The sequence below is a fragment of the Sceloporus occidentalis genome, unplaced genomic scaffold (genome assembly GCF_023333645.1).
Source record: "Sceloporus occidentalis isolate IW3139 unplaced genomic scaffold, rSceOcc1.0.p SCAF_6, whole genome shotgun sequence".
Lineage (NCBI taxonomy): Eukaryota > Metazoa > Chordata > Lepidosauria > Squamata > Phrynosomatidae > Sceloporus > Sceloporus occidentalis.
Genome location: NW_028316986.1, coordinates 117,840,554 through 117,866,697, shown reverse-complemented (window position 1 = coordinate 117,866,697; position 26,144 = coordinate 117,840,554). Strand labels below are relative to the sequence as shown.

General features: G+C 39.7%; 1 protein-coding gene across 8 annotated transcripts in view; it reads left to right on the top strand.

The window, feature by feature from the left end:
• LOC149311298 (ankyrin repeat domain-containing protein 6-like) overlaps window positions 1-26,144 on the top strand; it is a 105,239-nt gene that overhangs the window by 72,985 nt on the left and 6,110 nt on the right. For 3 of the 8 annotated variants that reach the window (XM_089530733.1, XM_089530735.1, XM_089530732.1), the window contains exons 3-14: window positions 1,143-1,241; window positions 2,949-3,200; window positions 9,277-9,375; window positions 11,792-11,890; window positions 13,946-14,044; window positions 16,999-17,097; window positions 19,353-19,451; window positions 20,538-20,615; window positions 22,047-22,151; window positions 22,454-22,591; window positions 23,687-23,863; window positions 25,415-25,567. In XM_089530733.1, coding sequence (XP_089386859.1) covers window positions 1,143-1,241; window positions 2,949-3,200; window positions 9,277-9,375; window positions 11,792-11,890; window positions 13,946-14,044; window positions 16,999-17,097; window positions 19,353-19,451; window positions 20,538-20,615; window positions 22,047-22,151; window positions 22,454-22,591; window positions 23,687-23,863; window positions 25,415-25,567 — 1,497 coding nt within the window. Of the gene's footprint in view, window positions 1-1,142; window positions 1,242-2,478; window positions 2,563-2,859; window positions 3,201-9,276; window positions 9,376-11,791; window positions 11,891-13,945; window positions 14,045-16,998; window positions 17,098-19,352; window positions 19,452-20,537; window positions 20,616-22,046; window positions 22,152-22,453; window positions 22,592-23,686; window positions 23,864-25,414; window positions 25,568-26,144 lie in introns of those variants that run through there. The other 5 variants (XM_089530737.1, XM_089530736.1, XM_089530738.1 and 2 more) reach the window with 5 other exon arrangements.

Below are 26,144 nucleotides of genomic sequence, written 5' to 3'. Positions count from 1 at the left end.
TAGCCAGGATTTTAGGAAGGGGGGGGGTTCCACCATTATAAGTGCCACCATTATAATGGGGCTTGGGCGCGGTGGCGCAGCAGCACACACCATTCATTTTTCTAATGGAAGGGGGGGTCTGGACCCCCAAACCCCCCCCCTTGGCTACGTCCCTGTTATCCCCCCTTTTTTGAGGGGGTTGGTGCATCAGTATACCATTATTGGAGGAGGGGTCCATCACTTAATGAACATAGGATCTCAAGTACACCCTGGTCCTTGGCCACCATGCCACCTGTTTCCAAGAAGCTTTTCTCCTTTTGTGTAGAGTCCTGCCAGAATTGGAGCTGCATTGATGTTATATATCACGAACATAGTGGTGATGTGCATGTGTGCACACACGCCTTCAAGTTTCCTGATGACTTATGGTGACCTCATGGATTTCATAGGGTTTTCCTATGCAAGGAATACTCAAAGGTGGTTTGCCATTGCTTTCCTCTGAAATATAGTAGTTTACAGCAGAAATATAATTGTTGATGGTCTCCTCTCCAAGTATTAACCAGGGATGGTCCTGCTTAGCTTCCAAGAGCAGACAGGATATGGTGCCTTTGGGGTATTTAGGTATAGTGATGATTGTAACCATGGCATAAAGATGCCATTCCAGTGTAGTCATTGCAATTATTTATGCTAGCCCAAGAGTAGTGATCTCTTCTCAGGAGGGATGTTAATATTTTACTATTTTATTCTTGCAAGTGAGGCGGAATGATTACTGCTGCAGAGAAAACAAATATTTCTGTGCAGTTCTTGGCTGGTATTCACATATCCAAAATATTTTGGGAAAACTGTTCTGCTGAAAAATATATGGTTTTGTTTTGTTTTGTTTTTTAGCTTGAGGATTGTGGGGCTTTGCACAAAAGTGCTGTTCCCAAAGAAGCTAAGTCTGGTTTTTGTACAAGGTTGCAGTTTGCTAAAGAAAAATGCCCCCTCCCCATAGTTGCCCAGCGTAGGTACAAGAATATGAAGAGAACCCATATGAGTGTAACGCACATATAATTGTGGTAGTGATGCATTTAATGCCAATTTGTATGGAATTATAATCTTACCGTGGTGTGTACCAGGAACTGGGTTTGAATTTTTTTCAGTAATTGCTCCCTTCTGCTCTGCAGCATGGGCGGACACCTCTCCATCTTGCGGCTTACAAGGGTCATCTCCGTGTTGTCCAGATTTTGCTCAAAGCAAGCTGTGATGTGGATCTTCAGGACGATGTGAGTAGTTGCAGTCCAGTTCTCCTTCTTCCAGCAGCAAAAGTTCCTTGTCACTTTTAATAATCCAAAGATCACTACAAGAAGTTATCTCCTTTCATATACTGCTGCTTTTTAGTACAGATTTTTACTTTGTTTTATTAATGTTAAAGCTCTATGGGTCACTAATAAAGGAGGGCACAGCAAAGACAGTGGCCTTGGGGCTTATTTCCAAGACTTGAAGACAATATTTTGCAGAGCCTTTTATCATATATCTGTAAGCACAAATAAAGAATAGTGCTTTTAGAGAATAAGAGCTTTTTCTTTTTCACAGTGTGAAAATCCATTAAGCCTGCATACATGCACATACACCTCTCTTTCCCCAACGATGTCAGAGCTAAAGTTGGATTGAACAGCCTACATGTGCAAACATTTGGTGTGAAACATATGTTTTGAGAAGGAAGCCAAAATGGCTTGCTGTTTAACCTGACTCACACTTTTTTTAACGACTGCTATTTCTTTGCTGGTTCTGACTGTCCCCACCACCCCCCTCTCTTCCTCTCAGTTGGCAACTCCACTGCCACCCACCATCACATCATTCACACCATTCAGAAGTGTGAAACCCATGGCAAGAATGTTTGCATTTGTAATGCCAGGAACATTTCTGAGTGGAACAGAAGTGCTTTGTGGCATGGGAATCCACTGTCAACTTTTACACTCTTTGTGGTGGTTTTTCTCCCATTCATGCACTTAGCATATTAGAATCACCCACTTTAAAAATGTATGAAAGAATAATTGAATGACAGCCTTAAGTGATTTTCAAATTGTTTACTGAATTTTTATTTTCACAATATTTGCACATGAGGTCACATAATACTGTTGTTGACCTCAAAGGTTTCCTAGCTGCTGGTGGAAGATCTCTCTGATTTTAAGTTTATGTTATGTTATGCAGGCCATGCATGTGTGTTTTATTAAACGTGTTTTATAATTCTCTTTTCTTGCATCTTTCCTCCAAGATGTTGTTCAGTATCTTAGGTAAAGTGCAATTGCCAAAAATGGTCAACCTCTTTTAAATAAAGTATTTGTGGATTTTTGTTATATTTGCAGCTCATCAAAGATATTAGTAATCTGATAGTAGTTAATATTCTGTCTTTCTTCTCAACTGATAGCCCACCAGATGTTTTGAACTTCAGAATGCCAGAATCTTTGACTTTTGGCAATGGTGGCTGCTGCTGGAGCTTCTAGGGGAGTAGAAGCTGAAAACATCTGGAGGGCCAAAGGCTGAGGGCCACTGGTATATGGGATTCCCTTTCCCCAAGTTTTTCTTCACAGCCACCATATGAGGGTAGATTACATTGCTGTTTTCCAAATCCTACTCCACGCTGGCTTTTTATGCCAGTAGGAAAAGAGTTTTGTTTCAAATAAGTATGCAGTTTTTAAGATTAATGCTTCCAGCTTTCCAAAAGGATGTTCTTTGTCCTGTTTCTTGTTTGTTTATTCAATTGATTTTTTTGGTGAGCTGTGAAAATTGATAGCTATAGTAAATATCATAATGAATCTCTCATCTGCCAAATATCATAATGAATCTCTCATCTGCTAAAATGTTGTGGAGAATTTAAAATGCTGACTTCATATTCTACAGATGTTGAACATTAAGATATTGTAAAAGACCTAATCATTAGTTGAAGAATGACTTCAAGTGGCCTTGAATGGGATTATTATGAATTTCAGCCTGTGGAGACCAGCTCTCTAGAGTATGAAACCCCAAGAAGTAACTCTTTCCTTCTCCCTGCTAATCCTGCAAGCCCTTATTGGAATCCTGGTGCCATCTCTGATTGGTCAATGAGTGTTCACACAGCACATACCTCAGAAATAGTCAAGGGAACAGTGGCCCTGGTAAAAGAAGTCAAGGAAGAAAAAAATAAGAAAAAACAGAGGAGAAGGGCTAGAAAGGATCCTAGAAGATTGCAAAGAGAGAAGGAGGTTAGAATTCTTAACTTCAGCTTCTCTCTGACCTAGTTGCATGTAGCATTTTGGATTGGCCATCTGGCATGTCAGAGCTACTTGAAATGCGCATGGTTGCATGTCTGGCACTATGATGATGTTTTGCCAATGGGTTATCTACCTGCCTTCCCCATAAGTTCCACTAAAGGTTCTATGGTTGAAATATTTAAATGAAACCTTTCCTGTGAATTGTTTTCACAGTGAAAAATGGAAATGCTTCTGTTCTAATTTATACCAACTCATTGTTTACTCCATGGCTGGTGAGCTAGTGGCCTCCAGATGTGGTTGGACTACAGTTCCCATTAGCTGTAGTTAACATAGCCAATTGGTGAGGAATGAAGGGAGCTGCAGTCCAGCAATATTCACAGGGTCACATGTTGGCCACCCCTGTTTTACAAAAACAAAGAATGTTCATTACCAGTGTTTTGTTGACTGGGGCCTTTCATCAGTTAGTGTATTGCTTTATGGAACTGTCAACTCTTCTTACCTGAGATAATATGTCTACTACAATTTACATTTTTGTTTGTCTTGGAATTAAAGAAAAGAGCCAAGAGCTCTTGATATTGTGGAAGTAGAGGGTGGGGGTGCTTTCTCAGCAGCATGTGTTTGACTCCATGAAAATATAAATGAATCAGAGGCTGAAATGAGTTTGAGCCCTTCATGCCTTGCTTTCAAAGATTTCCAAGGATTATTTATTTATTTATTTAGGTTATAGTCATGTCTGCCAAAATTCACTTTCAAGGCAGCAGTTTTGAGGAGGGGGAAGCTCCAGGGATTGCAAAAAGGATGGGCCCAGAGATTGCTCAACACCTTTTTAGGAACAGTTATCTCAGGGTGCCTGATCACATAATCCAGCCTTTACTACCTGGCTGCCTTCCTTGAAATTGTAGTCCAAGATATCTAGGGAGGCCAACCTGGGAAAAGATGAGACTGACATTTAGCCTCAGAGATCAGTGAGGAACTTGAGCAGCTCCTTGTTACCGTTAAACAAAAGCCAGGAGTTTGTCTTTGATCCTTTGGGCCACAAAGTACATATTTTAGGCAACCCACTGAATTGCCAGGTTATCCTGAATAGATTTAAAAGGCAACAAAGATCCAGCTCCCCTATATGCAGTGTTGCTTGACTTGTTCACATATCACTAGCGTCACTAACTAGGATGTCATCCAGTGTGGATGTTGTCACCTGGGAAGGGCATGTGTTTGCTTTTCCTGCTACTCCATTGTCAGGCTTCCTGCACCATAAAGAAAGTCAAATTACAACAACCAGTACATTCACCTTTTCTGCACTAAAATGGGGAAGGTGCCCAACCAGGTGTCACCAGTGCGATCCATACCCCCACAACCCCCTAGTGATGCTACTGTCACGTTTGACATAGTTTCTGTATTGCATCAGTTAACCATTGAATTTCACTTATTATATGATCATTGTAGAGATCACTAGTCACCGTTGTTGATATGATAGGATGTAATTGCCTTACCTGAATTGTCAGAGGAGAAGAGGATTATCAGAATTTTCCCAGAAAAGTTGCTGAGCAGCTGTTAATAATCTTGCAGCTCCTCAGCAAATTATTCAGACCTAAAAATAAGAGAGATTAGTTGGGTGGAATATGTTTTGAAAGCCAGCAGCACACTGTGCCTCATGGAGGCTGTTTCTGGACAGTTTGAACTAACTGAGCATTGCATGTTTTTTTCCCCCTGGGAGTCAGGAGAAGCAAATAGTTGTGTGGACTACACTTTTCCTCTCCCCATTACTTCCCAGAAGCACATGACATGGTCAGAACTGGGGCAGGACTGAGCAATGTTGTTTTAATCCTTTCTGATAGTCCTTTGAGAATTTCATTGCCTCTTATGTATCCGGGGCAAAATTCCCCACCCCAGTTGCCACACAATTCATGTTTGAGTGTATAAAATTAAAATATGCACTGATGTAATACAACCCCTCAGTCACCCCCTGTTGTGACAGTCAAGGAAAGCTGCCCTAGATGGCTATTTTGTGGTGTTGTCTGCCTTGACGCAGGCAGGATTTCAATTAGTCTCTGTTGTTATGGTGTTGGAAATACAACTTTCTGCTTTGTGACTTGAGATTCCTTTTAATTGAAGGGGAAATATTTTCCAGAGCAGATGTTGTCTTTCTCAAAAGCCAGCATGTTTAATAAGTCCTTTAATGAACTACATTTGTTTTTCTGGTTGCTGTCATTCTGATCTGATTAAAATAATTGTTACAAACAAAAATCTATCAAGTGGATGAGAAAGTGGGTCTTCTGTTATGAAATAATCATCAGTCTAATCTGTTCTATCTGTAACAGCTGGCTCTTGAGCCCAGTCTTGGAGAAAGCTTTGGGTTTTAAACCTAAAGGAATCGCTGTCACTCTTTTTGGCCCTGTACATCCTAGTGAATACTGTGATTTGTTGTTGTAGCATTCGATTGGTTCTAATTATAGTACCATTGCATTTTCCTATATGAATATTCCACCACTATCACAAGATCACGTGTGCAGACTGTATAATCCATATGTGTTATTTAATTTCTTCATTAGAAATATTGGCATAGTATCATATCAACTGTAAATATTATTCTAGCAGTTATGCCCATGATCTGTGAAATACCTCATAGCCAAATGCAAAAGACAGTCTCTTACCATTATCAAACAAGTTTTCAACTTTTAAATAACCTTTGTACAATAACTTGTACAAATAGAATATGAAACTTGTTTTCCCACTTAAATATAGATTTTATTGCTGGAGATAATTGGTAGCTTACTCATGTATCTTCTTTAAAAGAAATTCCACCATTATAATTTGACCCTAGAGAACTGAATTTATTACAGAAACATGACATTCATTAATTCTGGATGCTTATTAAATCAAGCTGTTAATGAATAAGTGTGTGAGCTTAGAAAGTTGTTCTTGTAATTAGGATTCCTGCTATGGAGGACCTATAGATCCATGGCTGTAGTATACATATCATGCATGGGAAAGATTACAGGTTAACCTCTGCTTAGGTGGCAAGCAAGTAAAAGGCTTGAGCATTATGATTCCATTTTAAATGCCATGGCTGCATCCCTTGGAATCTTGGGTTAAGGGAGGTTTTGGCATTTCTCAGCCAGAGAACTCTGGAGCTTCACCAAACTGTGAGTCCCAGGGTTCCACTGCATGCTGAACCTATGGCAGAGTGGAATAATAGTGGTATAATTCTGTTGTATGAAAGGGCCTCAGAACATGGTGACATTAATGTTTTGGACCACAGTTTGCAGAAGACTATGGCCATCATGATTGTGTTGTTTATGGACTTCTGGGAGATGTAGAAGGAAAGTGACTTGACTATGAAGAGCCTTTTGCCAGTTGGAACAGAGGGTGTGGATCAGGGGTCTGACCTTGCCAGAGGTAGCTTCTTTCTCCATTCACTCTTTTTCAACTAATACCCAATGACAGAAACTCAAGAAACAAAATAAAGTGTAGTGATTTCAAAAGTTATAAATAAAGGTAGGAAACTTGATTATAGTCACATTGTGTTGTTGTTGTTGTTGTTAGGCGTACACAGCCATGTAGGGACCAAAGCAGTGAGAATCACAATAAGAAAATTCCCACTTAATGGCAACTAGAATGTAAAAAGTATTCCAGAAGGTTTCCCCCACTGTGGTATGTTCAGGATTATTTGGGGCTGTGCCCCTCTTGCAAATCAACCATTGCTTCTTGCATCCCAGTTAGACCATATATATATAGATAGATAGATAGATAGATATAGATATAGATATAGATATAGATATAGATATATACTTACTGTATATACTTGACTTTAAGTTGACCTTATGTATAAATCAAGGGTAGGTTATGAGGCTAAAATTATGGATTTTGATATGATCATTGGATAAATTGGTGGTAAAACGTAGGGGCATATATCATAGGCTCTAAAGAATGAAGCAAAGGAAATCATGTCAAAGAACTTACATGATCCTGACAGCCATAATTTTTTGTGTTCACAGCAAAGGCTGGATGGATGAGAAAAGCGAGAGGGATCAGTGCTTCCAGGACATATTACACTCTTGCCTTTCACCAGGGAATGGTTCCTTTTTAAAATAGGAGCTAAAGTACAGTACTTACATTGACCTGTGGATGGATTGACTTTTATATTTCTGGGCCAATTTTTTGCCTTAAAACGTCTAGACTTATACATGAGTACAGTGAGCCCTCCCCTTATGTGGGGATTCATTCCGGATCCCTCTGCCTAAGGGGAAATCCGCATGTGCTGGAGTGTGCACAAACCATTACTTCTTCCAGGGCGTTTGAGGGGCTTTTCCACTGCGGCTTTCAGTATATGCTAAAAGCTGCATGTGCTGCACCTGCGTAAAACGCAGGCACACTGTATATACAGGTTTTTTATTTTGGAACAGTTGTATCTCTCTCGAGGTTCAGGGCAGGGAACATTTAAACTAATGAGAAAATAACATCGAAAATATAGAATGCTTAAACATGATGCTAGGAACATTTCTCTCTCCCCTAAAATGTTAATCCAAACAAAATGTGCTTCCTGAAGATACACATGAGTTTCCTCACTTGAATCCTGCAGCTTTACAGTGGGTTTACATCACAAACTGTCACAGAACAACATTGCTACTGGCCAAGCTCTGTATGGAGCCACTCAGGTTGCATTTCAGTTTGCTTATTTAGGGCAGGAAGAAACAGAGTTTGAATGTGCATTCTCTGCTCAAAAATTGAATGCTAGTAGGAATGTCACAAATGTGCATTGAAGCCACTTGCACCATCATTAGTAGTTTAGAAAGTCACTTTCTCCTCAATAAGTTTTGTCTGCAGTGAGTAGTAAGCAACATACATGTTATATTAAATATCGTAAATGCTGCATGAAGAAGATTCACAGAACAATGAGAGCTTTACATATCTAGCTTGCTGAAGCCTCTGTTATTTGGATACATGAAATTTACAATCCTGGTCACAGTTGTATTTGTCTGAAGTCCCACTGAAATTACTAAAAACTTGTTGTGTCCTTCAAGTCATTCTGACTTACAGCAGCCCAAAGGCAAAGATATCATGGGGTTTCCTTGGCAAGATCTGATTAGAGGAGTTTTCCCATTTCCTTCCTCTAACAGAGTGTGACTTGACCAAGATCACCAAGTGGGTTTCCATGGCATAAGGGGTATTCGAACCCTGGTCTTTGGGAGTTCTAGTAGTCCAGCACTCAGACCATACCTCAGTGCTCTACTGAGAACTACTGTTGTAGAATTGCTGTGTAATAGTTTTTCTTTTAAGGCTAAATATTTGATTGAATAGTCAAATGTGCAATCCTGTATTCTCTACTGCTTTTGCCAATTATACTGTCTAGTCAGTAAGAAATGCTGCAAACTTTGTGAAAGTTAGTTATTAATTTTCTGTCTTTTGGCTGATTTTGCTTCATCTGAAAAAGCTGCATAATTGCTGAACAGTGTGTCCATGCAGTATGTGTGTTTGTGGTGGGAAACAAGGATGGGGACCCCTTCAAAATTATAAGCTTCATGTACTAGCAAGTACAAGAATTTATGGACTAAAAATCCCAGAATCTTTCAGTCATTGAGGTCTATGGCCATGCTGCCTGGGCAATTCTGTAAATTGTGCTCCAGTATAGTAACTTTTCCATAAGTAACACCTATTAAAAGGAAAACAGGGTAAGGGAGGGTAGGTGATGCAGGTACCACAGTCTAAATGGTGTACATTTGATGTTCCTGATTTTCACATACAATAACCAATATTTTACAAATAGCCCCCCCCCCCCCAAGTTGAAAGTTGCTTCCATATAGAAAAAGCATAAATGTTAAATGTTTGGAGGCTTAACAGTTACTCCAAAGTAGTGTCACAGTCTGTGAACATTACTGAGGATTGAGTTACCAAGGGTGATGATTTGTTTTTGATGTGGAGTCTAAATGTATTACTGTAGCAATGTGGATGTTGCTGCTTATGAGACAGCTGTATAGTAGGTGTGCATAATATACTGGATTTGCATGTGTAATGATATACCTTTGGAATGAAAAGTGTGTTGGTAGTAAACTACTGTCTCTCTTTGCAGGGTGATCAGACAGCTTTGCACCGAGCTACAGTTGTAGGGAACACAGATGTAATATCTGCTCTTATCCATGAAGGGTGTGCTTTAGACAGACAAGACAAGGTAAAAATGAAATGCATGAAACTAGTAATAGTTTTAATATTTTAAACTTTGGATTTAGAAACTAATAAGAGTGTTAAACCATTGTCTAACTTGTTTGGGTTATTTGTGGTGGAATTTTCTATTTCTGAATACAATGCTAAAGGTCATGGACAACTACAAAACTTTGGAAGGTGTTGTCATATTAGTAAAACTCTGATAATATTTGTGTTAGTTAGTAATTTACTTTTTTGTGGTTCAAACAGCAGTAGGCTTGCACATCTTGTCCAGCAGGTTTCTTTTCCAGCTCTTTCTGTGCCATGTTCTTTTAGAAAAAGCCATGCATGGCAAATATAATGCTGTCCATTCCTTGGCTATCCTTAAAGTGTTAGAACCAAGTAGCAATAGCATCACCTGCTTCTTATTTCCTGCCCCAGCTTCCTATGCAGAAGTTTCTGCCTGGCATAACCACAGTTGAGTGGTATTGGTTTTCATGTTTGTATCATCATTAATGTTAACCGTAGTTTGCTCCCTATTAGGATTTGGAACCAAAATTTGGATTACAAATCCTGATTATGAGTGAACTGTTGGCTGAATGATCCAATAGGGTTCTTCTGCTTCCAGAAGGTGCTTCTACCAATGGGAAAATGGCAATTTCTTCTCCCTCCTGCAATAGCAATAGCAATAGCAAGTACATTTCTATAATGCTTATCAGTGAACTAGCAGTCCCTAAGCGGTTTACAATGTGTACACCAATTGCCCCCAACAACCTGTGTACTAATTTTACCAACCTATGAAAGGATGGAAGGCTGAGTGGACCCTGCAGTACTGGCATTTAACCACTGCACCACCAGGGCTCCTGCAGCCTACCTTGTAACCTAAAATCCTGCTCTGTTGGACTGGGAAAGCCTTCAGAGTAGGTGGTCAACACTGTAAAGGGCTGCATAGGGCAAGAGACTGAAAATTCCATTTCTGGAGTTTTAAAATTCCTATGTCACCTTGGATTTAAGCCACTGTTAGTAACTAGTAAGAAATATATTGGGCTGAGATTATTATTTTTTTACGGTACATATTGGTTTAAAGTAAAGTAATAGGTAACACCTTATGCCTTCCAGTATGTTAACAAAAAAACTGTTGCCTATCTGTTGGAGAGGCTGTAAAACAAGGGAGGGAGTCCTCCAGATATTGTTGGACTGCAGCTTCCAGAAGCACAGGCCAGAACGGCCAATGATGAGGAAGGCTAGGTGTTGTAGTTCAGCAATATTATTTGGAAAGCTATCAAGTTTCCACTCTTACTGTAAAAGTTATGGTGCATGGCTTCATAAGTGGCTAATACTGTGCAAGACTGGCCATAGCGTCACATGAGGTTCTCAGAGCTATTTCTCAAATTGCACATCAAATTATTCATAATGGGAAAGCTTTCAATATGATATGCTGAAAATAAAATCCCAAAGTCTAATATACTGATTAGGATGCTTTTGGCAACAGCTAGACTAGAGATTGCATCATGGTGGTAATCACAGAGGGGCACACTATAAACACAGAAATGATGAAATTAAATTCTAGGCAAATGCATTTTGTGCATAATGTTTGTCTATGTGTGTGTCTGTGATTTCAAGTTGTCTGTAAAGTAATAGGTAGTATATTATGCCTTCCAGTATGCTAACAACCACAACAAAAAAATGGTTGCCTATTGGTTGGAGAAGATGGTATCCTTGTTCCTCCTATTCCTCTTAAATGACCCCATGGATCTAGTGCCTGAAAGATATTAGGCCCTGAGCACAACATAAAGCAGTAGAAATGCTTTGTGGTTTCTTCTTCTTCTTGCAACTCTAAAATGTATTACAGCTGGCATCCTTGTTCTTCCTGACCCTCTTAAGTGTTTGGTTTAAATTATTTATTGTACTTATTGATCATCATTTTTAAAAAATCAATTTTTTTGCCCCAAAGTGCCTTCTAGTGGGCAGTTTCACTTTTGGGGGCCTCTTGGGCCTGTTTAATGCCCAGGAGAGGTCAGCTTCCAGTGCAATTCCTATTAGGAAAAAAAAATGCTTTCCCTTGGCTTAGAATGGCATAGGGAGACCTACAAACAGAGGGCATTGTGGGCATATTTTTCAACAAATATTTTTTGGGCTCTAGGAGGAGGGTCATTGCGGGGGACACAAAACCAGCACTGGGATCCCACATGTAGCCCATCAGCCACACTTTTCCAAACCTGATTTACAATGATAGAGAGCAAAGGGAATTTGCCTGTGAGAAAAGAGAAAGTATTTTTAACCTTTACCAGAGAAAGGGTTGGGTGTCTTCTTTTGCTTGTTTCTTTTCGTGTGTCCAAACAGCTTTATGATGCCAAACAAGTAGGATGAGCATATTTACAATATTTTTTTCTATTGAGATAGTTCTCTTAAGAGCTATTTTCACCCCTCTGTCTACTCTTCAGGATGGGAATACAGCTCTCCATGAAGCCTCTTGGCATGGATTCAGTCAGTCAGCCAAACTGCTTGTTAAAGCAGGGGCGAATGTTCTGGCCAGAAACAAGGTGAGACGCCTGCAGAAAAGAGCTTTCAAATTTGGCTGTTCAAAAGAAAAAGAAAAGAGTCTGAAAATGGAAATTGTTCTTTCAGTAGTTTTTTGGCAATGACATTTCTCATCCAATGGCAATGTGTTTCTTGGCAAAACACTTCATTTTAGTTTAACTTTGTAGTTTATTCCCTTGTGATGAAGTTTCCGTGTGGGAAAATGTGTGTTTTGACAGCTGGCACACATACACACACAAAAAGAGCTCAATCATACTGAATAATGTTGCATAGTTATGGCCAAGGGACACTGGAAGGCCTTCTTGCATCTTAATTGTGATGGAAGAGGTTCATTCTAGAGCAGGGGTCCCCAAGATTTGGTCCTCCAGATGGTTTGGGCTTCAGTTTCCAGAATCCCTGACTATTAGCCAAGCTGGCTGGGGCTTCTGGGATTTGAAGTCCAAAATACTTGGAGGACCAAAGTTTGGGAATCACTATCCTAGAGGATGTGAGAAAATAAATGGCAACACAAACCCAGCTTATGAAGCGCAAGATAACCACATTTTTTTAAAATGGCAAAACCAGGGAGAAATGCCTACCTTCTGTAGGATTTTTCCATCTCCAATATTAAAATAAGATATTGTCCAAAACCATTGAGGGATTCTTGATATTTCCAGGTCCTTTTCCATTCTTTCTGTATTCTATACAGTGGGCCCCTGTTATCTGCTGGGATTTGGTTCCAGGACCTCCCTGTTGATACCAAAATACATGCTCAAGCCCCATTAAATGCAGTTGAATAGTATTTATTCAAGGCTTGTTATTTGGAATTTATACTTTCTTAAAAAATATTTTCAGGCCGTGGATGCTTGAATTCATAGATAAAGAATTGGTGGATACAGAGGGCTGACTGTATTATGTTATGAGATAGGTGTTACAGAACAGACATTATGAGATACTTCTGTTCCCAACAGATATATTAGTGTGTGTGTGTGTGTGTGTGGTTATGTGTGCATGCTTGTATGTGATTATTTACAGAGTAGAAAAATCCCTTATCCCAAAGAGTTTATAGTAATTTAGCACAGGAGAAAAGATAGGAGAGGATGGTAGTGGAGCTGGGAGCAAACAGATAAAATTAAGCAGTTTTTTCACAGTTACATTTGCTTAGGCTTGGTTATAGGCTGAATGGCAAGGGGGATGGGAACTAGGTAGCGTCATGCATTATATTCCCAAGTATGTGGGGAAGGAAGTAGGAGGAAGGTGAGATCTTTTATAGAAGGGCTGTAGAGCATGGTAGAGGAGAAGGCAGGGATAATATTAGGATAAAAGATAAGAGAGTTAAGTATGAGGTTTGCTGTCAGGGGATTTACTTCTCAAGGTTTGTTTAGAGGCAGTTTGGCATTGCCATCCTCTGAAGCTGGGTGTGGGTTATTTTGTCCCAGGCTACTCAATGGTTTTCCATGACCAAGTTGGGATTCAAACCCTGACCTCCTGGAATCCTATTACAACAGTCAAACCACTACACCATGCTGGCACCCTGGAGCTCCTTCACAAATGAGCAGTAGATGGGGGATCCTAATCAAAACCCCACCTCCTGCTGTTGTTCAGGTGGGACAAGACATGTTGTATGGAGAGGTACAGGATATCTCTTTCTGCAACATCCCTAAAAATGTAATTGGGGGTTATGCTGGTGTATGTCACCTATATAATACTGGCCAGTATGTTTCTCTTCAATTCTTTATTACTTGGTCCAGAACCTGGTTCCTTCTTATCATTTGTATTGTTGCATTGTGAGGAACAAAAACCCAAAACAAACCATCATCTGTTTGTTCCGAAATATCTTTGGGCCAAGGTCAAGAGAAATTAGGTGTATGACATAGTGTAGAAAAACCAACAACAGTTTCCTCCCATCCCCCAATCTGTGTTAAGATGCAGATTTCTTTTTTGCAAGGAGGCCAGGTGTATAGAATAGGAGAAAGTAAATACAACTGGAGAAGGAAAGTGAATTTGTTTGACTTGTTTCTGTACTTTGTGTCCTTTCTAGTAACGACTGGGTGTTCTTCCCCCCTCTCTTTTCTAAGGCAGGTAACACGCCACTGCACTTGGCTTGCCAGAACAGTCATTCTGAAAGTGTTCGAGTCCTACTGCTTGGAGGTTCTCGAGTTGATATCAAAAACAATGTGAGTGTTACCAAATATAGCTACAGATGTAGTGACACAAATGCAGATTTAATAGAAAAATGTCAAGAGCAGCAGCCAAGTAGACAAAAAGAATGTGTAACCATGCAATAAGCATGCATCTGCATTGTAGAAGTAATGCATTTTGACACTGCTTTAAGCGCTGTAGCTCCATCCTGTGGAATTGTGAGATTTGTAGTTGGTTGTGGCGCCAGAGCTCTCTGACAGAGAAGGCTAAATGTCTCAATGCTGTAAATCCCAGAATTCTGTAGGATGGAGTCATGACAGTTAAACTGGTGTCAGACTGCATTATTTCTGCAGTATAGATGCACTCTTTAGATTTTTCTGTGTGAATATTGCACTGAAAATGGGCAGCAGCTAAATTAGTGAATGTTAATTTGTAGAACATTGGTCTTTGTGTGTGGATGGGAGATGACATGTTCATGAAATATGCATTTTCTTAATTTGTTAAGGATTATGTAGCATATGTGATCCCCTTTTGCCCCATTTAAAAATAAGAAGGAGTCTGCTACTGAATGGGGGCATACTTTTCAACTGTTCCAGTTTGACAGGGACAGTCCTTATTAATCCTCTGTTGCTCCACTTTTTCAGCTGCTTTTAAAATGCCCCATTTTCTCTCTCCTGCTCCCACTTTTCACCTTCATCCAGTTTTACTTCAGTTATTGCAAATTGAATTCAAAGTGGAGAAGTGGTTTGCACCCAGTTTACCATTGTGGGGAGAAGAGGGATGGAATCTTGCCCTTCTCTGTAGGATCAGGCAGAAGCAAACTGCTGCAGCCTCTTCTAGCTTGGGCACTCTTCCTCTTTAATAATTTTTACCTTCTGGACCACACTCTAATGTTGCTTGGCCACACATGCCCTAGTTTTCATCTGTGAAATGTTTGAGGGTATACAGGGGTGAGACAAAATATATATAAAAAAAATTGCAGCCACAGAGTTAGATGGATTTAACTCGATGGGGCATGAATGTGTCTCTTGATGTCCTGGAGAATGGCCTCTCATTGATTGAGTTATTTATTTTGTGGCTTTTGCACGAGGTAAACATTACAGTCCTATTACAGCCAGCAATTTATCTAATTCATTAAAATTATATAAAAATTGTAGCAGTAGCACAAAATAATATTATGATAAAAGCACATATAGTTGACTTAGGTGTGGGACAGACCACCTGAAAAGGGCAGCCTGCCAGCAGCCTAATTACCTCCAGAGGGAAGCCGCAGCCACCAGACCACACAGCTTCCCTATGGAGAAAAAAGAAACAGGAAAACCCAAGTTCTTTTTGCTCCGCAGGGCTGACGTAAGCAACGCGCAGTAATGTGTGGACGTCACACAGCACTTATGTAACAATGGCGGCTCCCATGTACATGGGATGCCGCCATTGTTATGGCACCGCACTATGCTAGGCTTAGGGACTGCGTGGTTGCCGTGCGGTCCCTAACCCTAAAATTGGCACCAGCACGGTGCATTTGTGCAGTCTGTACCACGCCTTAGACATTCAGAACAACTTGTTCACAACTTGTTTACATTCACCTAGAGAATGAGTACCACAACAAAATGGGCCCTGCATTCATGCATTGGCTTATTTTATGTGTAGCATGAATGATATAGAAAGTTGAAAAGGCAGGAAGATTTGTGTCAATTATAACAATTCTATCTAAACGAGTTGTCTTGAATGTGGTTTGCTCCAATATGTATTACTATGTTCCTGTTACCTCATCCCCAGTTCCGAGAAGACTGATACAGATATTAATAAGAATACCTACATATTCTTACATACAGCTCGGTTTAATATGCCCTACGTATGGATGAACATCCAGTATGTGTGTGCTGTTCATCATGTGTTGGGTCTATTCATTACTGGCTTTGGAAAAATGTGAAGCAAACATTTGTGATCTGCATGAAGGTTATTTTTGACTGTGTATTTGCAGGAGTCATGTTACTTGTGTTTGTACCCATGTTGCAGCATACAATTTCACATGTGATTTTAATGGCTCACTATACATGTTTCATATTACTTATTCTCCAGAATGAATATTGCAGCACTTTCTGCGCAACATTAATATCAATTTCATGGTACTTTTAAAAATGCTTCAGTTACATTGCAGGTTAAAAAAATTGTAAGTGCTGAAGTTCAAAAGAAATATAATTATTGAAGGTTTATTAAGTAGCATAAGAACCTTATTGCCAATATAGAGAGATTTTGTAGCACTTTTGAGACTAAGAAAGAAGTTGGCAGCATGAGGTTTCATAGACTAGTCTACTTCCTCAGATGCTGAGGAAGTATTTAGTCTACGTAAACATAATGCTGCCAACTTCTTTCTTTCTGTTAGTCTCAAAGGTGCTACAAGATCTCACTACATACTGATTCTACAGACTAACCCGGCTATATCTTTGAATTCTACCTTTATTGCCAATGGTTTAAAGCAGTGGTTCCCAACCTTTGGTCTTACAGATAATTTGGACTTCAGTTCCCATAATTCCTGACTGCTGGCTGCATTGGCTGGGGCTTTTGGAATCTGGAAGACCAAAACAAATGGAGGACGAGTGGTTGGGAACCACTGGTTTAAAGAATTATTCATTTAACACAAGATGTCAGCCTTCTGGAATGGATTACTAAACCCAGAAATACATCTTATAAGTAAAAGACCTCAGTTTGCATTTCACAGACATCCCCTGTGCATAAGCAGAACGCTGTAATCAAACAACAACATCACAGTTAATAACTAGGGGCCATCTGACATCCGAGGAAAAGAAATATAAAAAAATACTTTGTGCCATTTGCTAGATGTCCCCTATTATACAGAACAATCTAAGTATGTTTACCCAGAGTCTCATAGTGTTATGTGATGCTTGTTCCCAGATAGGTTTGTATAGGATTGCACCTCTCAGTAGTGGAAGCTTTCTTATGGTTATCTGCATTTCCCCCTTATTTTTAGGCAGGAGATACCTGTTTGCATGTTGCAGCTCGTTACAATCACTTACCCATCATTAGGCTACTCCTCAGTGCTTTCTGTTCAGTCCATGAAAAAAACCAGGTCAGTGCATGAACTCCATTGCCATTGTGCTTCATTTTCTATAAGGCTTTCTAGGAAGAAGATGTTTCTTATAGTTTGAAATAGATTCACTGGGCTCTGAACTATGTGGAAAGTTCATCAAATTATTTCATTCTATATTACTACATTGCTGTACTGTAGGTATTCTTTTGGTTTTAAGGATGGCCTTAAAGAAATGCTTTGTCATGTCAGAACATGTTGTTTCATTCACATTTAGTATTTGCACGCTCCCCTCCCCAAAATTGTTTCCAAAGTAAAATCTGCTACATTGTTTTCAAGACTTAGAAGATGATCCAATAAATAAGTTTAAATCATATTACTTTGTTTTATTTTATTTTAAAAAGTCCTTTTATTGAAAAAATGTTAAAATAAATTACATTTTATAAAGTCTAATATTTACATAAAGGGATTCCAGTGATACAATTGGCAATCAAAAGAACAGATCAAAACAGAAATTATCTGTCCATGTGATGGAGTGACAGAGATGAGATTGTATGGATTCTACACTTCAGGAAACATATGAATGACAATGGTCCTCTTTTAAAATGTTTAGTGCAGCCTAGAAGGCATGAAAACAAGTCAAGCTGCTATACAACCTTTAAGGTCAATTATTGCTTTTGTGCTTTCACAAGTCAGACACAAAAGATGATAAGAGTATTTTTGCATTTACCATGCCAATAAACTAAATGAATGAGTCAACCCACATTCAGAATAACAAGATCCCAGTAGGTAATGTTTTTAATCTTATGGTTTGATACACCCACCATCAGCAATAGAGTCAATTATGCCTTTGAAGTAAAAGAACACTTTTGAAAATGTTGCTTAACAGATTTGGACTGCTGTATTGAATTCATGACTCTGCCAGTTTACTGCTATATTGCTTTAAAAGGAAAGCTGGAATGATATATTACATTTACATAAACCTATGGCAGAACTGCACTGTCTGTGGCTCATTTTTGTATTGAATATAAACAGGCAGCAAGATTACAATTGAGTGGGGAGGATACTTCTGTATTTCAGAGAAGAAATCTCTACCTGTTCACCATCTCACTGTTAACCTGTTAACAACCTCAGCCACTGGAATGGCCCAGGTTTGGCTAATTCCAATCATGTGAAAATTACATAGGCTGCTAAATTTATTGAGCTGATGCTAGGATGTTCTGTTTCAGCTAACAGTGGTTGGGTTGATACAGCTAATATTTCTGTAACTTAAAGTCATGGCTCAAGAGTAAGACATTATCAACGATCCAGATGCTTGCAGTTCATCTTTACTAATTTGACTTTTGACTTCGTATCAAATCTTTACTGATTTGATTTCAAAATACTTGGTAAAGCTCCAGAACCTAACAACTTTATAAGTTGTACTTAGATGTATAAAATTTGTCTTCCTTGAGAAGTGTTTGTTCATGATACATAGGCAGAAATATTCTATATTCGATGTCGAAAGAGCAGCACTAAACCTATTCTTGACTAGTCATATCAACTTTCTTCATATGTAAATACAAAAGAGAGGCTTAATATGGAAATATCAAGCTTGGATCATTTTCTTTCTGCCTGCCTTTGCAGTTCTACACAGGGGCCATGGAAATCGTATGACTTTATTTTAAAACAAATCACTAAATAACCAGATAAGGTTTTTGCTCTGCATACTGAGTAAACAATGTACAAACAACAACTAACATATGGAGAAAAAATAAATAAATGCCAGGACCCATCTTAGCCTTTACCCAACCATCAAGTAAGGACTTAACGTGTCCTATATTGACTCATCTGCCGGTTCCATCCAGCTGGATAATATGAATTTTTACTGCAATTTGAGATGGTGCAACATGCATGTTTACTGTTCTTGTGTGTCTTTATGTGGTTTCTGATACTATTTATCTCACCAGCCTAAACTAATAGTGATTCTGTTAACAAATAGCCTTTTCCAAACAAGTATGGATTTTCTTTGGCAGTCTATATTTCTGTTGAATTACCCTTTTTGAAGCTCATTTGTCTCGAATAAAGTAGGATTGGGTTGCCTGAGAGAATCCAACATACTGGATCTTGGATTTTTGCATTTTATCTAAGAAGCATTGGATGTGGCCTTTGTCAGATTCCCTTGAAGCATCTACCTACATCTGATGTAGGTATAACTAGCTAAGAAGAACTGCCTTTCAACCTAGGTTTATAAATACAAAATGTACACCAGCAGAAATGACCACATATAAGTTGTATTTTGCTTTTGTAATTTTTAGGTTGGCGATACAGCACTTCATGTAGCTGCAGCACTAAACCATAAAAAGGTGGTCAAGCTGTTGTTGGAAGCAGGTGCTGATGGGACAGTAGTTAACAATGTAAGTGCAGGAGGAAATTCCTTTTTCTTACTCTTTTTAGTCATTTGCTTCTCAGCGTTGGTTCAGGTGGTGGTTTTGACAAAATTGCTGACTAGTAATGTCAGGTATACACATAACAAGTTCATGCTGGCAAAATAACTTGTTTGTCTAACTGCCGGTACAGACTGGCAAAAAGAGCTGGCTTCAGGATGGTGTGGGGGCAGTGTCCGCACACCGCACACCCTGACTCTGCCTCCAAGCTGGCATTGCACTGCTTGCCCAACCAGATGGCTGGCAGCATTTTGGTGTTTTCGTGGCATGGTGTTTAGACATCGCACACCAAAGAAATGCTGAAAAAACTCCACTGTGGCAGCAAAGGTGCCTTTTCCCCAGCGCAAAAAGTAGCAGCTTTCTGCCGCTCCTTTTTGTACCAGGAAAAGGCCAGATTGGGACCATGGCATACAACTGCTGCAGCCCAATCTGGCACACAAAGTCTGTTTTCAGCCTGTGTCTACGGTTGTTAACTGACCTTGATTCAATCCCAACTCATGACGATCCCATAGATGAGACACCTCTAAGTCCCCCGTCCCCCACCGCTCTGTTTAGATCTTGTAAGTTCAGACCTGTGACTTCCTTAGTAGAGTCTATCCATCTAGTGTAGGGTCTTCCTCCCTTTCTACTTCCCTCCACCCTTCCTAGCATTATTGTCTTTTCTAATGAGCCATGCCTTCTCATGATGTGGCCAAAGTACAACAGCCTCAGTTTGATCGTATTGGCCTCCAGGAAATTTCAGGCTTGATCTGTTCAAGGACTCATTTGTTTGTCTTTTTGGCCATCTAAGTCTATACTCAGAGTAATACAGTCCTAATATTGGCATATGTTTATGGTTTTATTTTACTGTGTAACTGTGCTAATTGCTCATATTGATTGTTTCCATGCTGATATTGCTGGTGTGTTGTCAGAAATTGACTGGATTGTGCTTTTCTTTAATAATTATTTTTTTAAAAAAACATGTCAATGCATGTGGGCAGCTATTTTAAGTGTTCTGTATCTCCTTTGGGTTTTTAATGTCTTCTGTAGAGAATCATGTCTCTTCTACCATTACAGGCTAGTCAGACTCCCCTTGAAGTTGCACGGGAACACAACAACCCTGAAGTTGCCCTTCTGCTCACTAAGGCCCCACAGGTACATCCTGCATATAACTCAATAATGCCTGATTCAGATGCCTGTTTTGCAAATATACTCTGGGATCAATGTAATAAATAAAATAAAACTTTAATTTATATCCCGCTTTTTGTCACCACAATCAAAGCGGCGTACAACCTTTAAAAATACAATATATACAATTTCCTCCACCACCACCCCTTAAAAAAGGATTAAACAATTCTATCCATTAAAATTACAGACAATAAAATCTAAAAACAATAATAGAATAATGGTGGGCAGAGTCTTCACTTGTATATGTATGTGGGGGGATCTTTACGTGGCTGGGTTCTATTCTGGGAAGGCCTGCCAGAAGAGATCCGTCTTGACAGCTTTCTTGAAGCTCTCTAGGTTGGTAATTTGACGGATCTCATCCGGCAGGCCATTCCATAAAGTGGGAGCGATCGCGGAAAAGGTCCTCTGGGAGGTCGCCGTCAATCTGGTCTTTGTGGACTGCAAAAAATTCCTCCCAGATTATCTGAGTGCACAGGACAGATTATACAGAAGGAGGCGATCCCTTAAATAGGTTGGGCCCAAGCCATGGAGGGCTTTAAAGGTAATGACCAACACCTTGTACTGTGCCTGGAAACGAATAGGCAGCCAGTGGAGTGATTTCAATATTGGTGTAATATGGTCACTTTTAGTTGTTCTTGTAATCAATCTAGCTGCCATATTCTGTACCAGTTAAAGTTTCCGGACTAGGCACAAGGGTAGCCCCATGTAGAGCGCATTGCAAAACTCAAGTCTTGAGGTTACCAGTGCGTGTACTGTATTACAGTTTGGAGGTCACCCGGCTCCAGGAAAGGGCGCAGCTGATGTATCAGCCGGAGCTGAGAACAGGCACTCTTGACCATTGCATTCACAAATATCTCACATACAAACTGAGTTGGGGAAATGTTTGTTCCTTATGTTGTCAAAATTTATGTCTTGTTATGGGGTTGGACCCAGACACAGTCTGAATACATCCCTTGAAACCAATAGAGTGTAGGTTTGGTGTGGCAACCTAATCTTAAATCTAACCATGATAACCTAATCTAAATAAATTAATTTAATTATAACTAAGTCTGCTTCTAATGTTCACATTCTAATAGAAACTGTGTGTGTGTTTAAGCAGAGAGTAGCGGGAGTTTTTGTTACATAATCTTTGTGCAGCTAATTCAAACATTGTTATTCTCCATTCATTATAAATATTTCCTGTACAGCTGCTGCCTTTTAGGAACCAGCAGATATTTTTAAACTTCCCATGGTATCATTGGACTAAGATGACTGATCAAAATGAGTAGGATCCAAACTTTTGTCTAGAGCTATTTAAACCAATAGGAAGTAATTACAATTGACTGTCATCCCATTACTTTTGATGACTGTGTCTGAGTCCAGCCCTAAGATATTAATTGGAAACATTGCCATATCCAGATCTCACGCTTTAATCGTGGAAGAAGCTTGAGGAAGAAGAGGGAGAGACTCAAAGAAGAAAGACGTGCTCAGTCTGTACCAAGAGATGAAGTGGTACAAAGCAAGGTAAAGCCAGCTTTGTATATTTAGAAGGCAAAGAATGTGTGGACTGAGTGCTGTAAAGCCCTTGACCTCTTGAAAGTATTTGAATTTGCTGTGGGAGTGTTGTTTCCTATGTCACTTGCTCTAAGAACCTCAAGGAAGAGATTTGTAGCCTTGAATGCCACTTGAGTGATGCTTTTTCAGTTGCCCTTGGCTGTTCTACATTTTGGATTCATGTAGTTTCATGCTCAGGGACAAGTGAAAAAAGAGAGCAAAGATGTGGGTCCACTCCATCTTTGCTTGTGTGTTCTTTTATTTGGAAACAGGGCAGTGCTTCTGGTGCTGATGACACTCACAGCAGTGATCTAGCTCCCCAAGGGAGAGGTGACTTGAAAGATGAAGCCCAACAACCTTTATCCGAACTCAGAGGGAGGAAGAATAAGAAGAAACCACCAAGAGAAAAGGTACCATAAAATGAAGTATGGTAGAGAGGACAGTTTTATTCCTGGCAGGTCTCACTTCCCTTTCTCGAAAGCATAGACTTTTCATCAGTGCCTGCTTTTTTGGCCTTTGTGGGGGATGCTGAGGGCTACAGGTTTAGCAAGTGGTCACAGAAAGCCTAGAATCAAGATTGTTGTTGTATGCCTTCAAGTCGTTTCTGATTTATGGTGACCCTGAGGCAACCCTATCTTGGGGTTTTCTTGGCAAGTTTCTTCAGAAGGAGTTTGCCATTGCTATCCCCTGAGGTTGAGAGAGTTTGACTTACCCAAGGTCACCTGTTGGGTTTCCATGGTTGACCTGGGATTTGAATCCTGGTCTCCAGAATCCTAGTCCAAAGTTGAAACCTCTACACCATGGTGGCTCTGATAGCATCAAGATTAGTTTCTGTTCATTTTCTACTATGAGTTGAAATCAGTATCAATAGTCATTTGGGGTGTGTATTTAACAGATATTAAACACAGGCTTTTTGATAAAACACAGATACTTCAGAAAGTAAATAGCTGTGAATAGAAATAAAGCCATCAAATTGGTTTGCGTTTATTAAAATTAAAATTAATTAAAGTACTGTGGCCATTTTTAACAAGTGTAGAAGTTGGCTGATAATAAATAAAAACAATAGGAGAAATAACATGCTACCCATTATGCCTGAATACTTCTGATAATTTTTAATAAGTTATATAAAATACAAAATATTCATTATCCTTTTTGCTATTGCTTTGGCATAGAAATTATCTGAGATTCTGCCTAAATGTTAGGAAGAACTTCCCAATGGTAAAAACTGTTTGACAGTGAAAAGGACTACAGTACTTTGGAAGTTGGACACTCTTTTGTTGGAAGTTTTTAAACAGAAATTGCATGATCATCTTTCAGGGACACTTTACCTCTGGATTCTTCCATTGGCATCAGATTAAAGCAGATGGTCCTTAGGTTCCTTTCCAGCTTTATAGTTCTGTATTTCTGTGAATCACCTTAGAGAGGTATACCTGGTCATGACGGATTTGTAAAAATGAGCATTTTATATGGCAATTAGACACAATGTTGTTGTTGTTTTAAATCAGGTTTCAGCACTCTCTGACCCCACATCACCAGCTGACCAGCAGATGCCTCCTGGCCCACAGCAGAACTTGCCAAAGCGCAGGAGCAAGCACCGTTGCTCATCTCCGCCACCCCCCCATAAGTTCAGAGCATATCAGTTGTATACACTTTACCGTGGAAAGGATGGGAAAATAATGCAGGTAACTGAGTAGTCTCCCAGGATTAATATGAATATGCATTTCCATATGCTAAATAAATAAAATAGGAAGGGGTTTTCAGGAAGCTATGCGTATTTTAGATTTTTTTATATGTGCTTTTGGAAAATGGTGTAATGTATAATCATGTGGGCGTATCCTTCTTTGTTGAATGATTTGAATTTTTGTATTTACCTATGGTTACCAGGACAGTGTAGACAAAAGCTTAAATCCAGTTGTTAGTTCCAGTTGGAGGACCCACTTAATGAATACATTTTTGCATTGAGAGTGAATGTGTGTTTGTGTACAAATAATTTTTAATAGAGGTGGGGAAACCATTTGAAATATGAGTTTCACATGAGAGGTTTTTCATCTCTACTTGTATAGAATCATAGGGCCATCCAGTCCAACCCCATTCTGCCATGCAGGAAATCACAATCAAAGCATCCCAACAGATGGCCATCCAGCTTCTGTTTGAAGACCTCTAAGGAAGGAGACTCCACTACACTCTGAGGGAGTTTGTTCCACTTTCAAACCGCCCTTACTGTCAGGAAGTTCCTCCTAATGTTGAGGTGGAATCTCTTTTCCTGCAGCTTGCATCCATTGCTCCGGGTCCTAGTCTCTGGAGCAGCAGAAAACAAGCTTGCTCCCTCCTCAATATGACAGCCCTTCAAATATTTAAACAGGGCTATCATATCACCTCTTAGCCTTCTCTTTTCCAGGCTAAACATCCCCAGCTCCTTAACTCGTTCCTCATAGGACATGGTTTCCAGACCCTTCAGCATTTTAGTATAGATTGGAATTAATTTTTTATTGATTAACTGATAACGTTTTTCCATGTGTGTATTGCCAAAGGAAAATGTGTGTGTGTGTGTGTGTGTGTGTGTGTGTGTTTGAATGGTGAGTCAATGGTGAGACTGTGCTGCTTTAAGCCCAATTTTATAGCAGTTTATGAGTCAAGGTGTTTGTTTACGTTATTGGCTGTAGTCTGGTTTCTTCAAAACAGTTTGCCCCCTCCAGAATCTCTCAGCTTCCCTTAGAATTAATTGTGTCTCCTGGAAGTCTTCAGGAGTGGCTGTTTCCTGGGCTGTTTAACATTTTAAAAATAACAATTTTTCAGTTGGACTTCTGGACACTTCCAGTTCTTTCTTTCCTCTTTTTGCACTTTGGGTACTCGTTAAGATCCCTAGAATATCCCAAGGGTAGCAAAACCTAGAATCCTGTTCAAGCATTATGCAAGCATAAATTCTGGTGTGTGCCAGCAGTTGTACTTCTTATGCACTTGTGTTAGGTAGTATCCAGTATGGAAGCAGTTCAGTGATCTGACTTAAAGGCCAATCCAGCATATTGGCATGACTCTATTCTCTCCCTGTAAATTTGTGAAACTTTACCTCTGCTGACACTGAATGGGATTTCAGCCAAAATCTGTGTGTATGTTATTTTCTTCCTGTGGGTCCTAAGCAGTGCTATTTGCTGTGAGCTGCCTTTGCTTTACTCTTAGCAAGAGTTAATGTTAAGACAAAGGGCCGTGTTACTGTAGTTCTTCATTTCTTCTAGGCTCCAATAAATGGATGTCGTTGTGAACCACTGATAAATAAAGTAGAGAACCAGCTGGCAGCTGCCGTGGAAGAAATAAAAGCTGAGTTTGTGACAGTACAGGATAAGATGAATACCAAACTAGGACAGATGGAAAATAAAACACAACATCAGGTAAGTAAGCAGTCCCAGGACCAAGTGTTTCTGAAAATGTCAGGAGCACCATTAGAACACTTGCAGGGTGAACAAGATGGTCTCCTTCATGAAGAAGCAGCTTGAAACTTTTCACTTTCCAAGCTGTTCAGCATGGTGCAGCTGCCATATAGAACAGCTGCAGTATAGAAACAGTTTCCTGCAGCTGCTTCATGTGGTGAGCATGATTTGAAGGCCAGCCTTGTTTAACCACTTTACTTTATAAACCTACAAGGGTCTATTATTGCAAAATAGACCTTGGAAAGAATTGCAGAGGGGGTAGCAGAGTGGTAAGAGAAAGCAGGATTTCAACCAAAATCCTCCTTGGTCACTGAAAATAAATTGGTAGATTATGACTGAAATCCTGCTGGTGACTCACTGTCTTTTACACTGGCATAAACACTTTCTCAAATAATGTATAGCAGCTACAGTGAGAATTGTAGTTTTACAAGGTTTTTAGCCTTCTCTGCCAAAGAGTGCTGATGCCTCACAAAACTACAAATCCCAACATTCTGTAGGATGGAGCCATGGCAGTTAAAGTGGTATCAAACTGCATTCT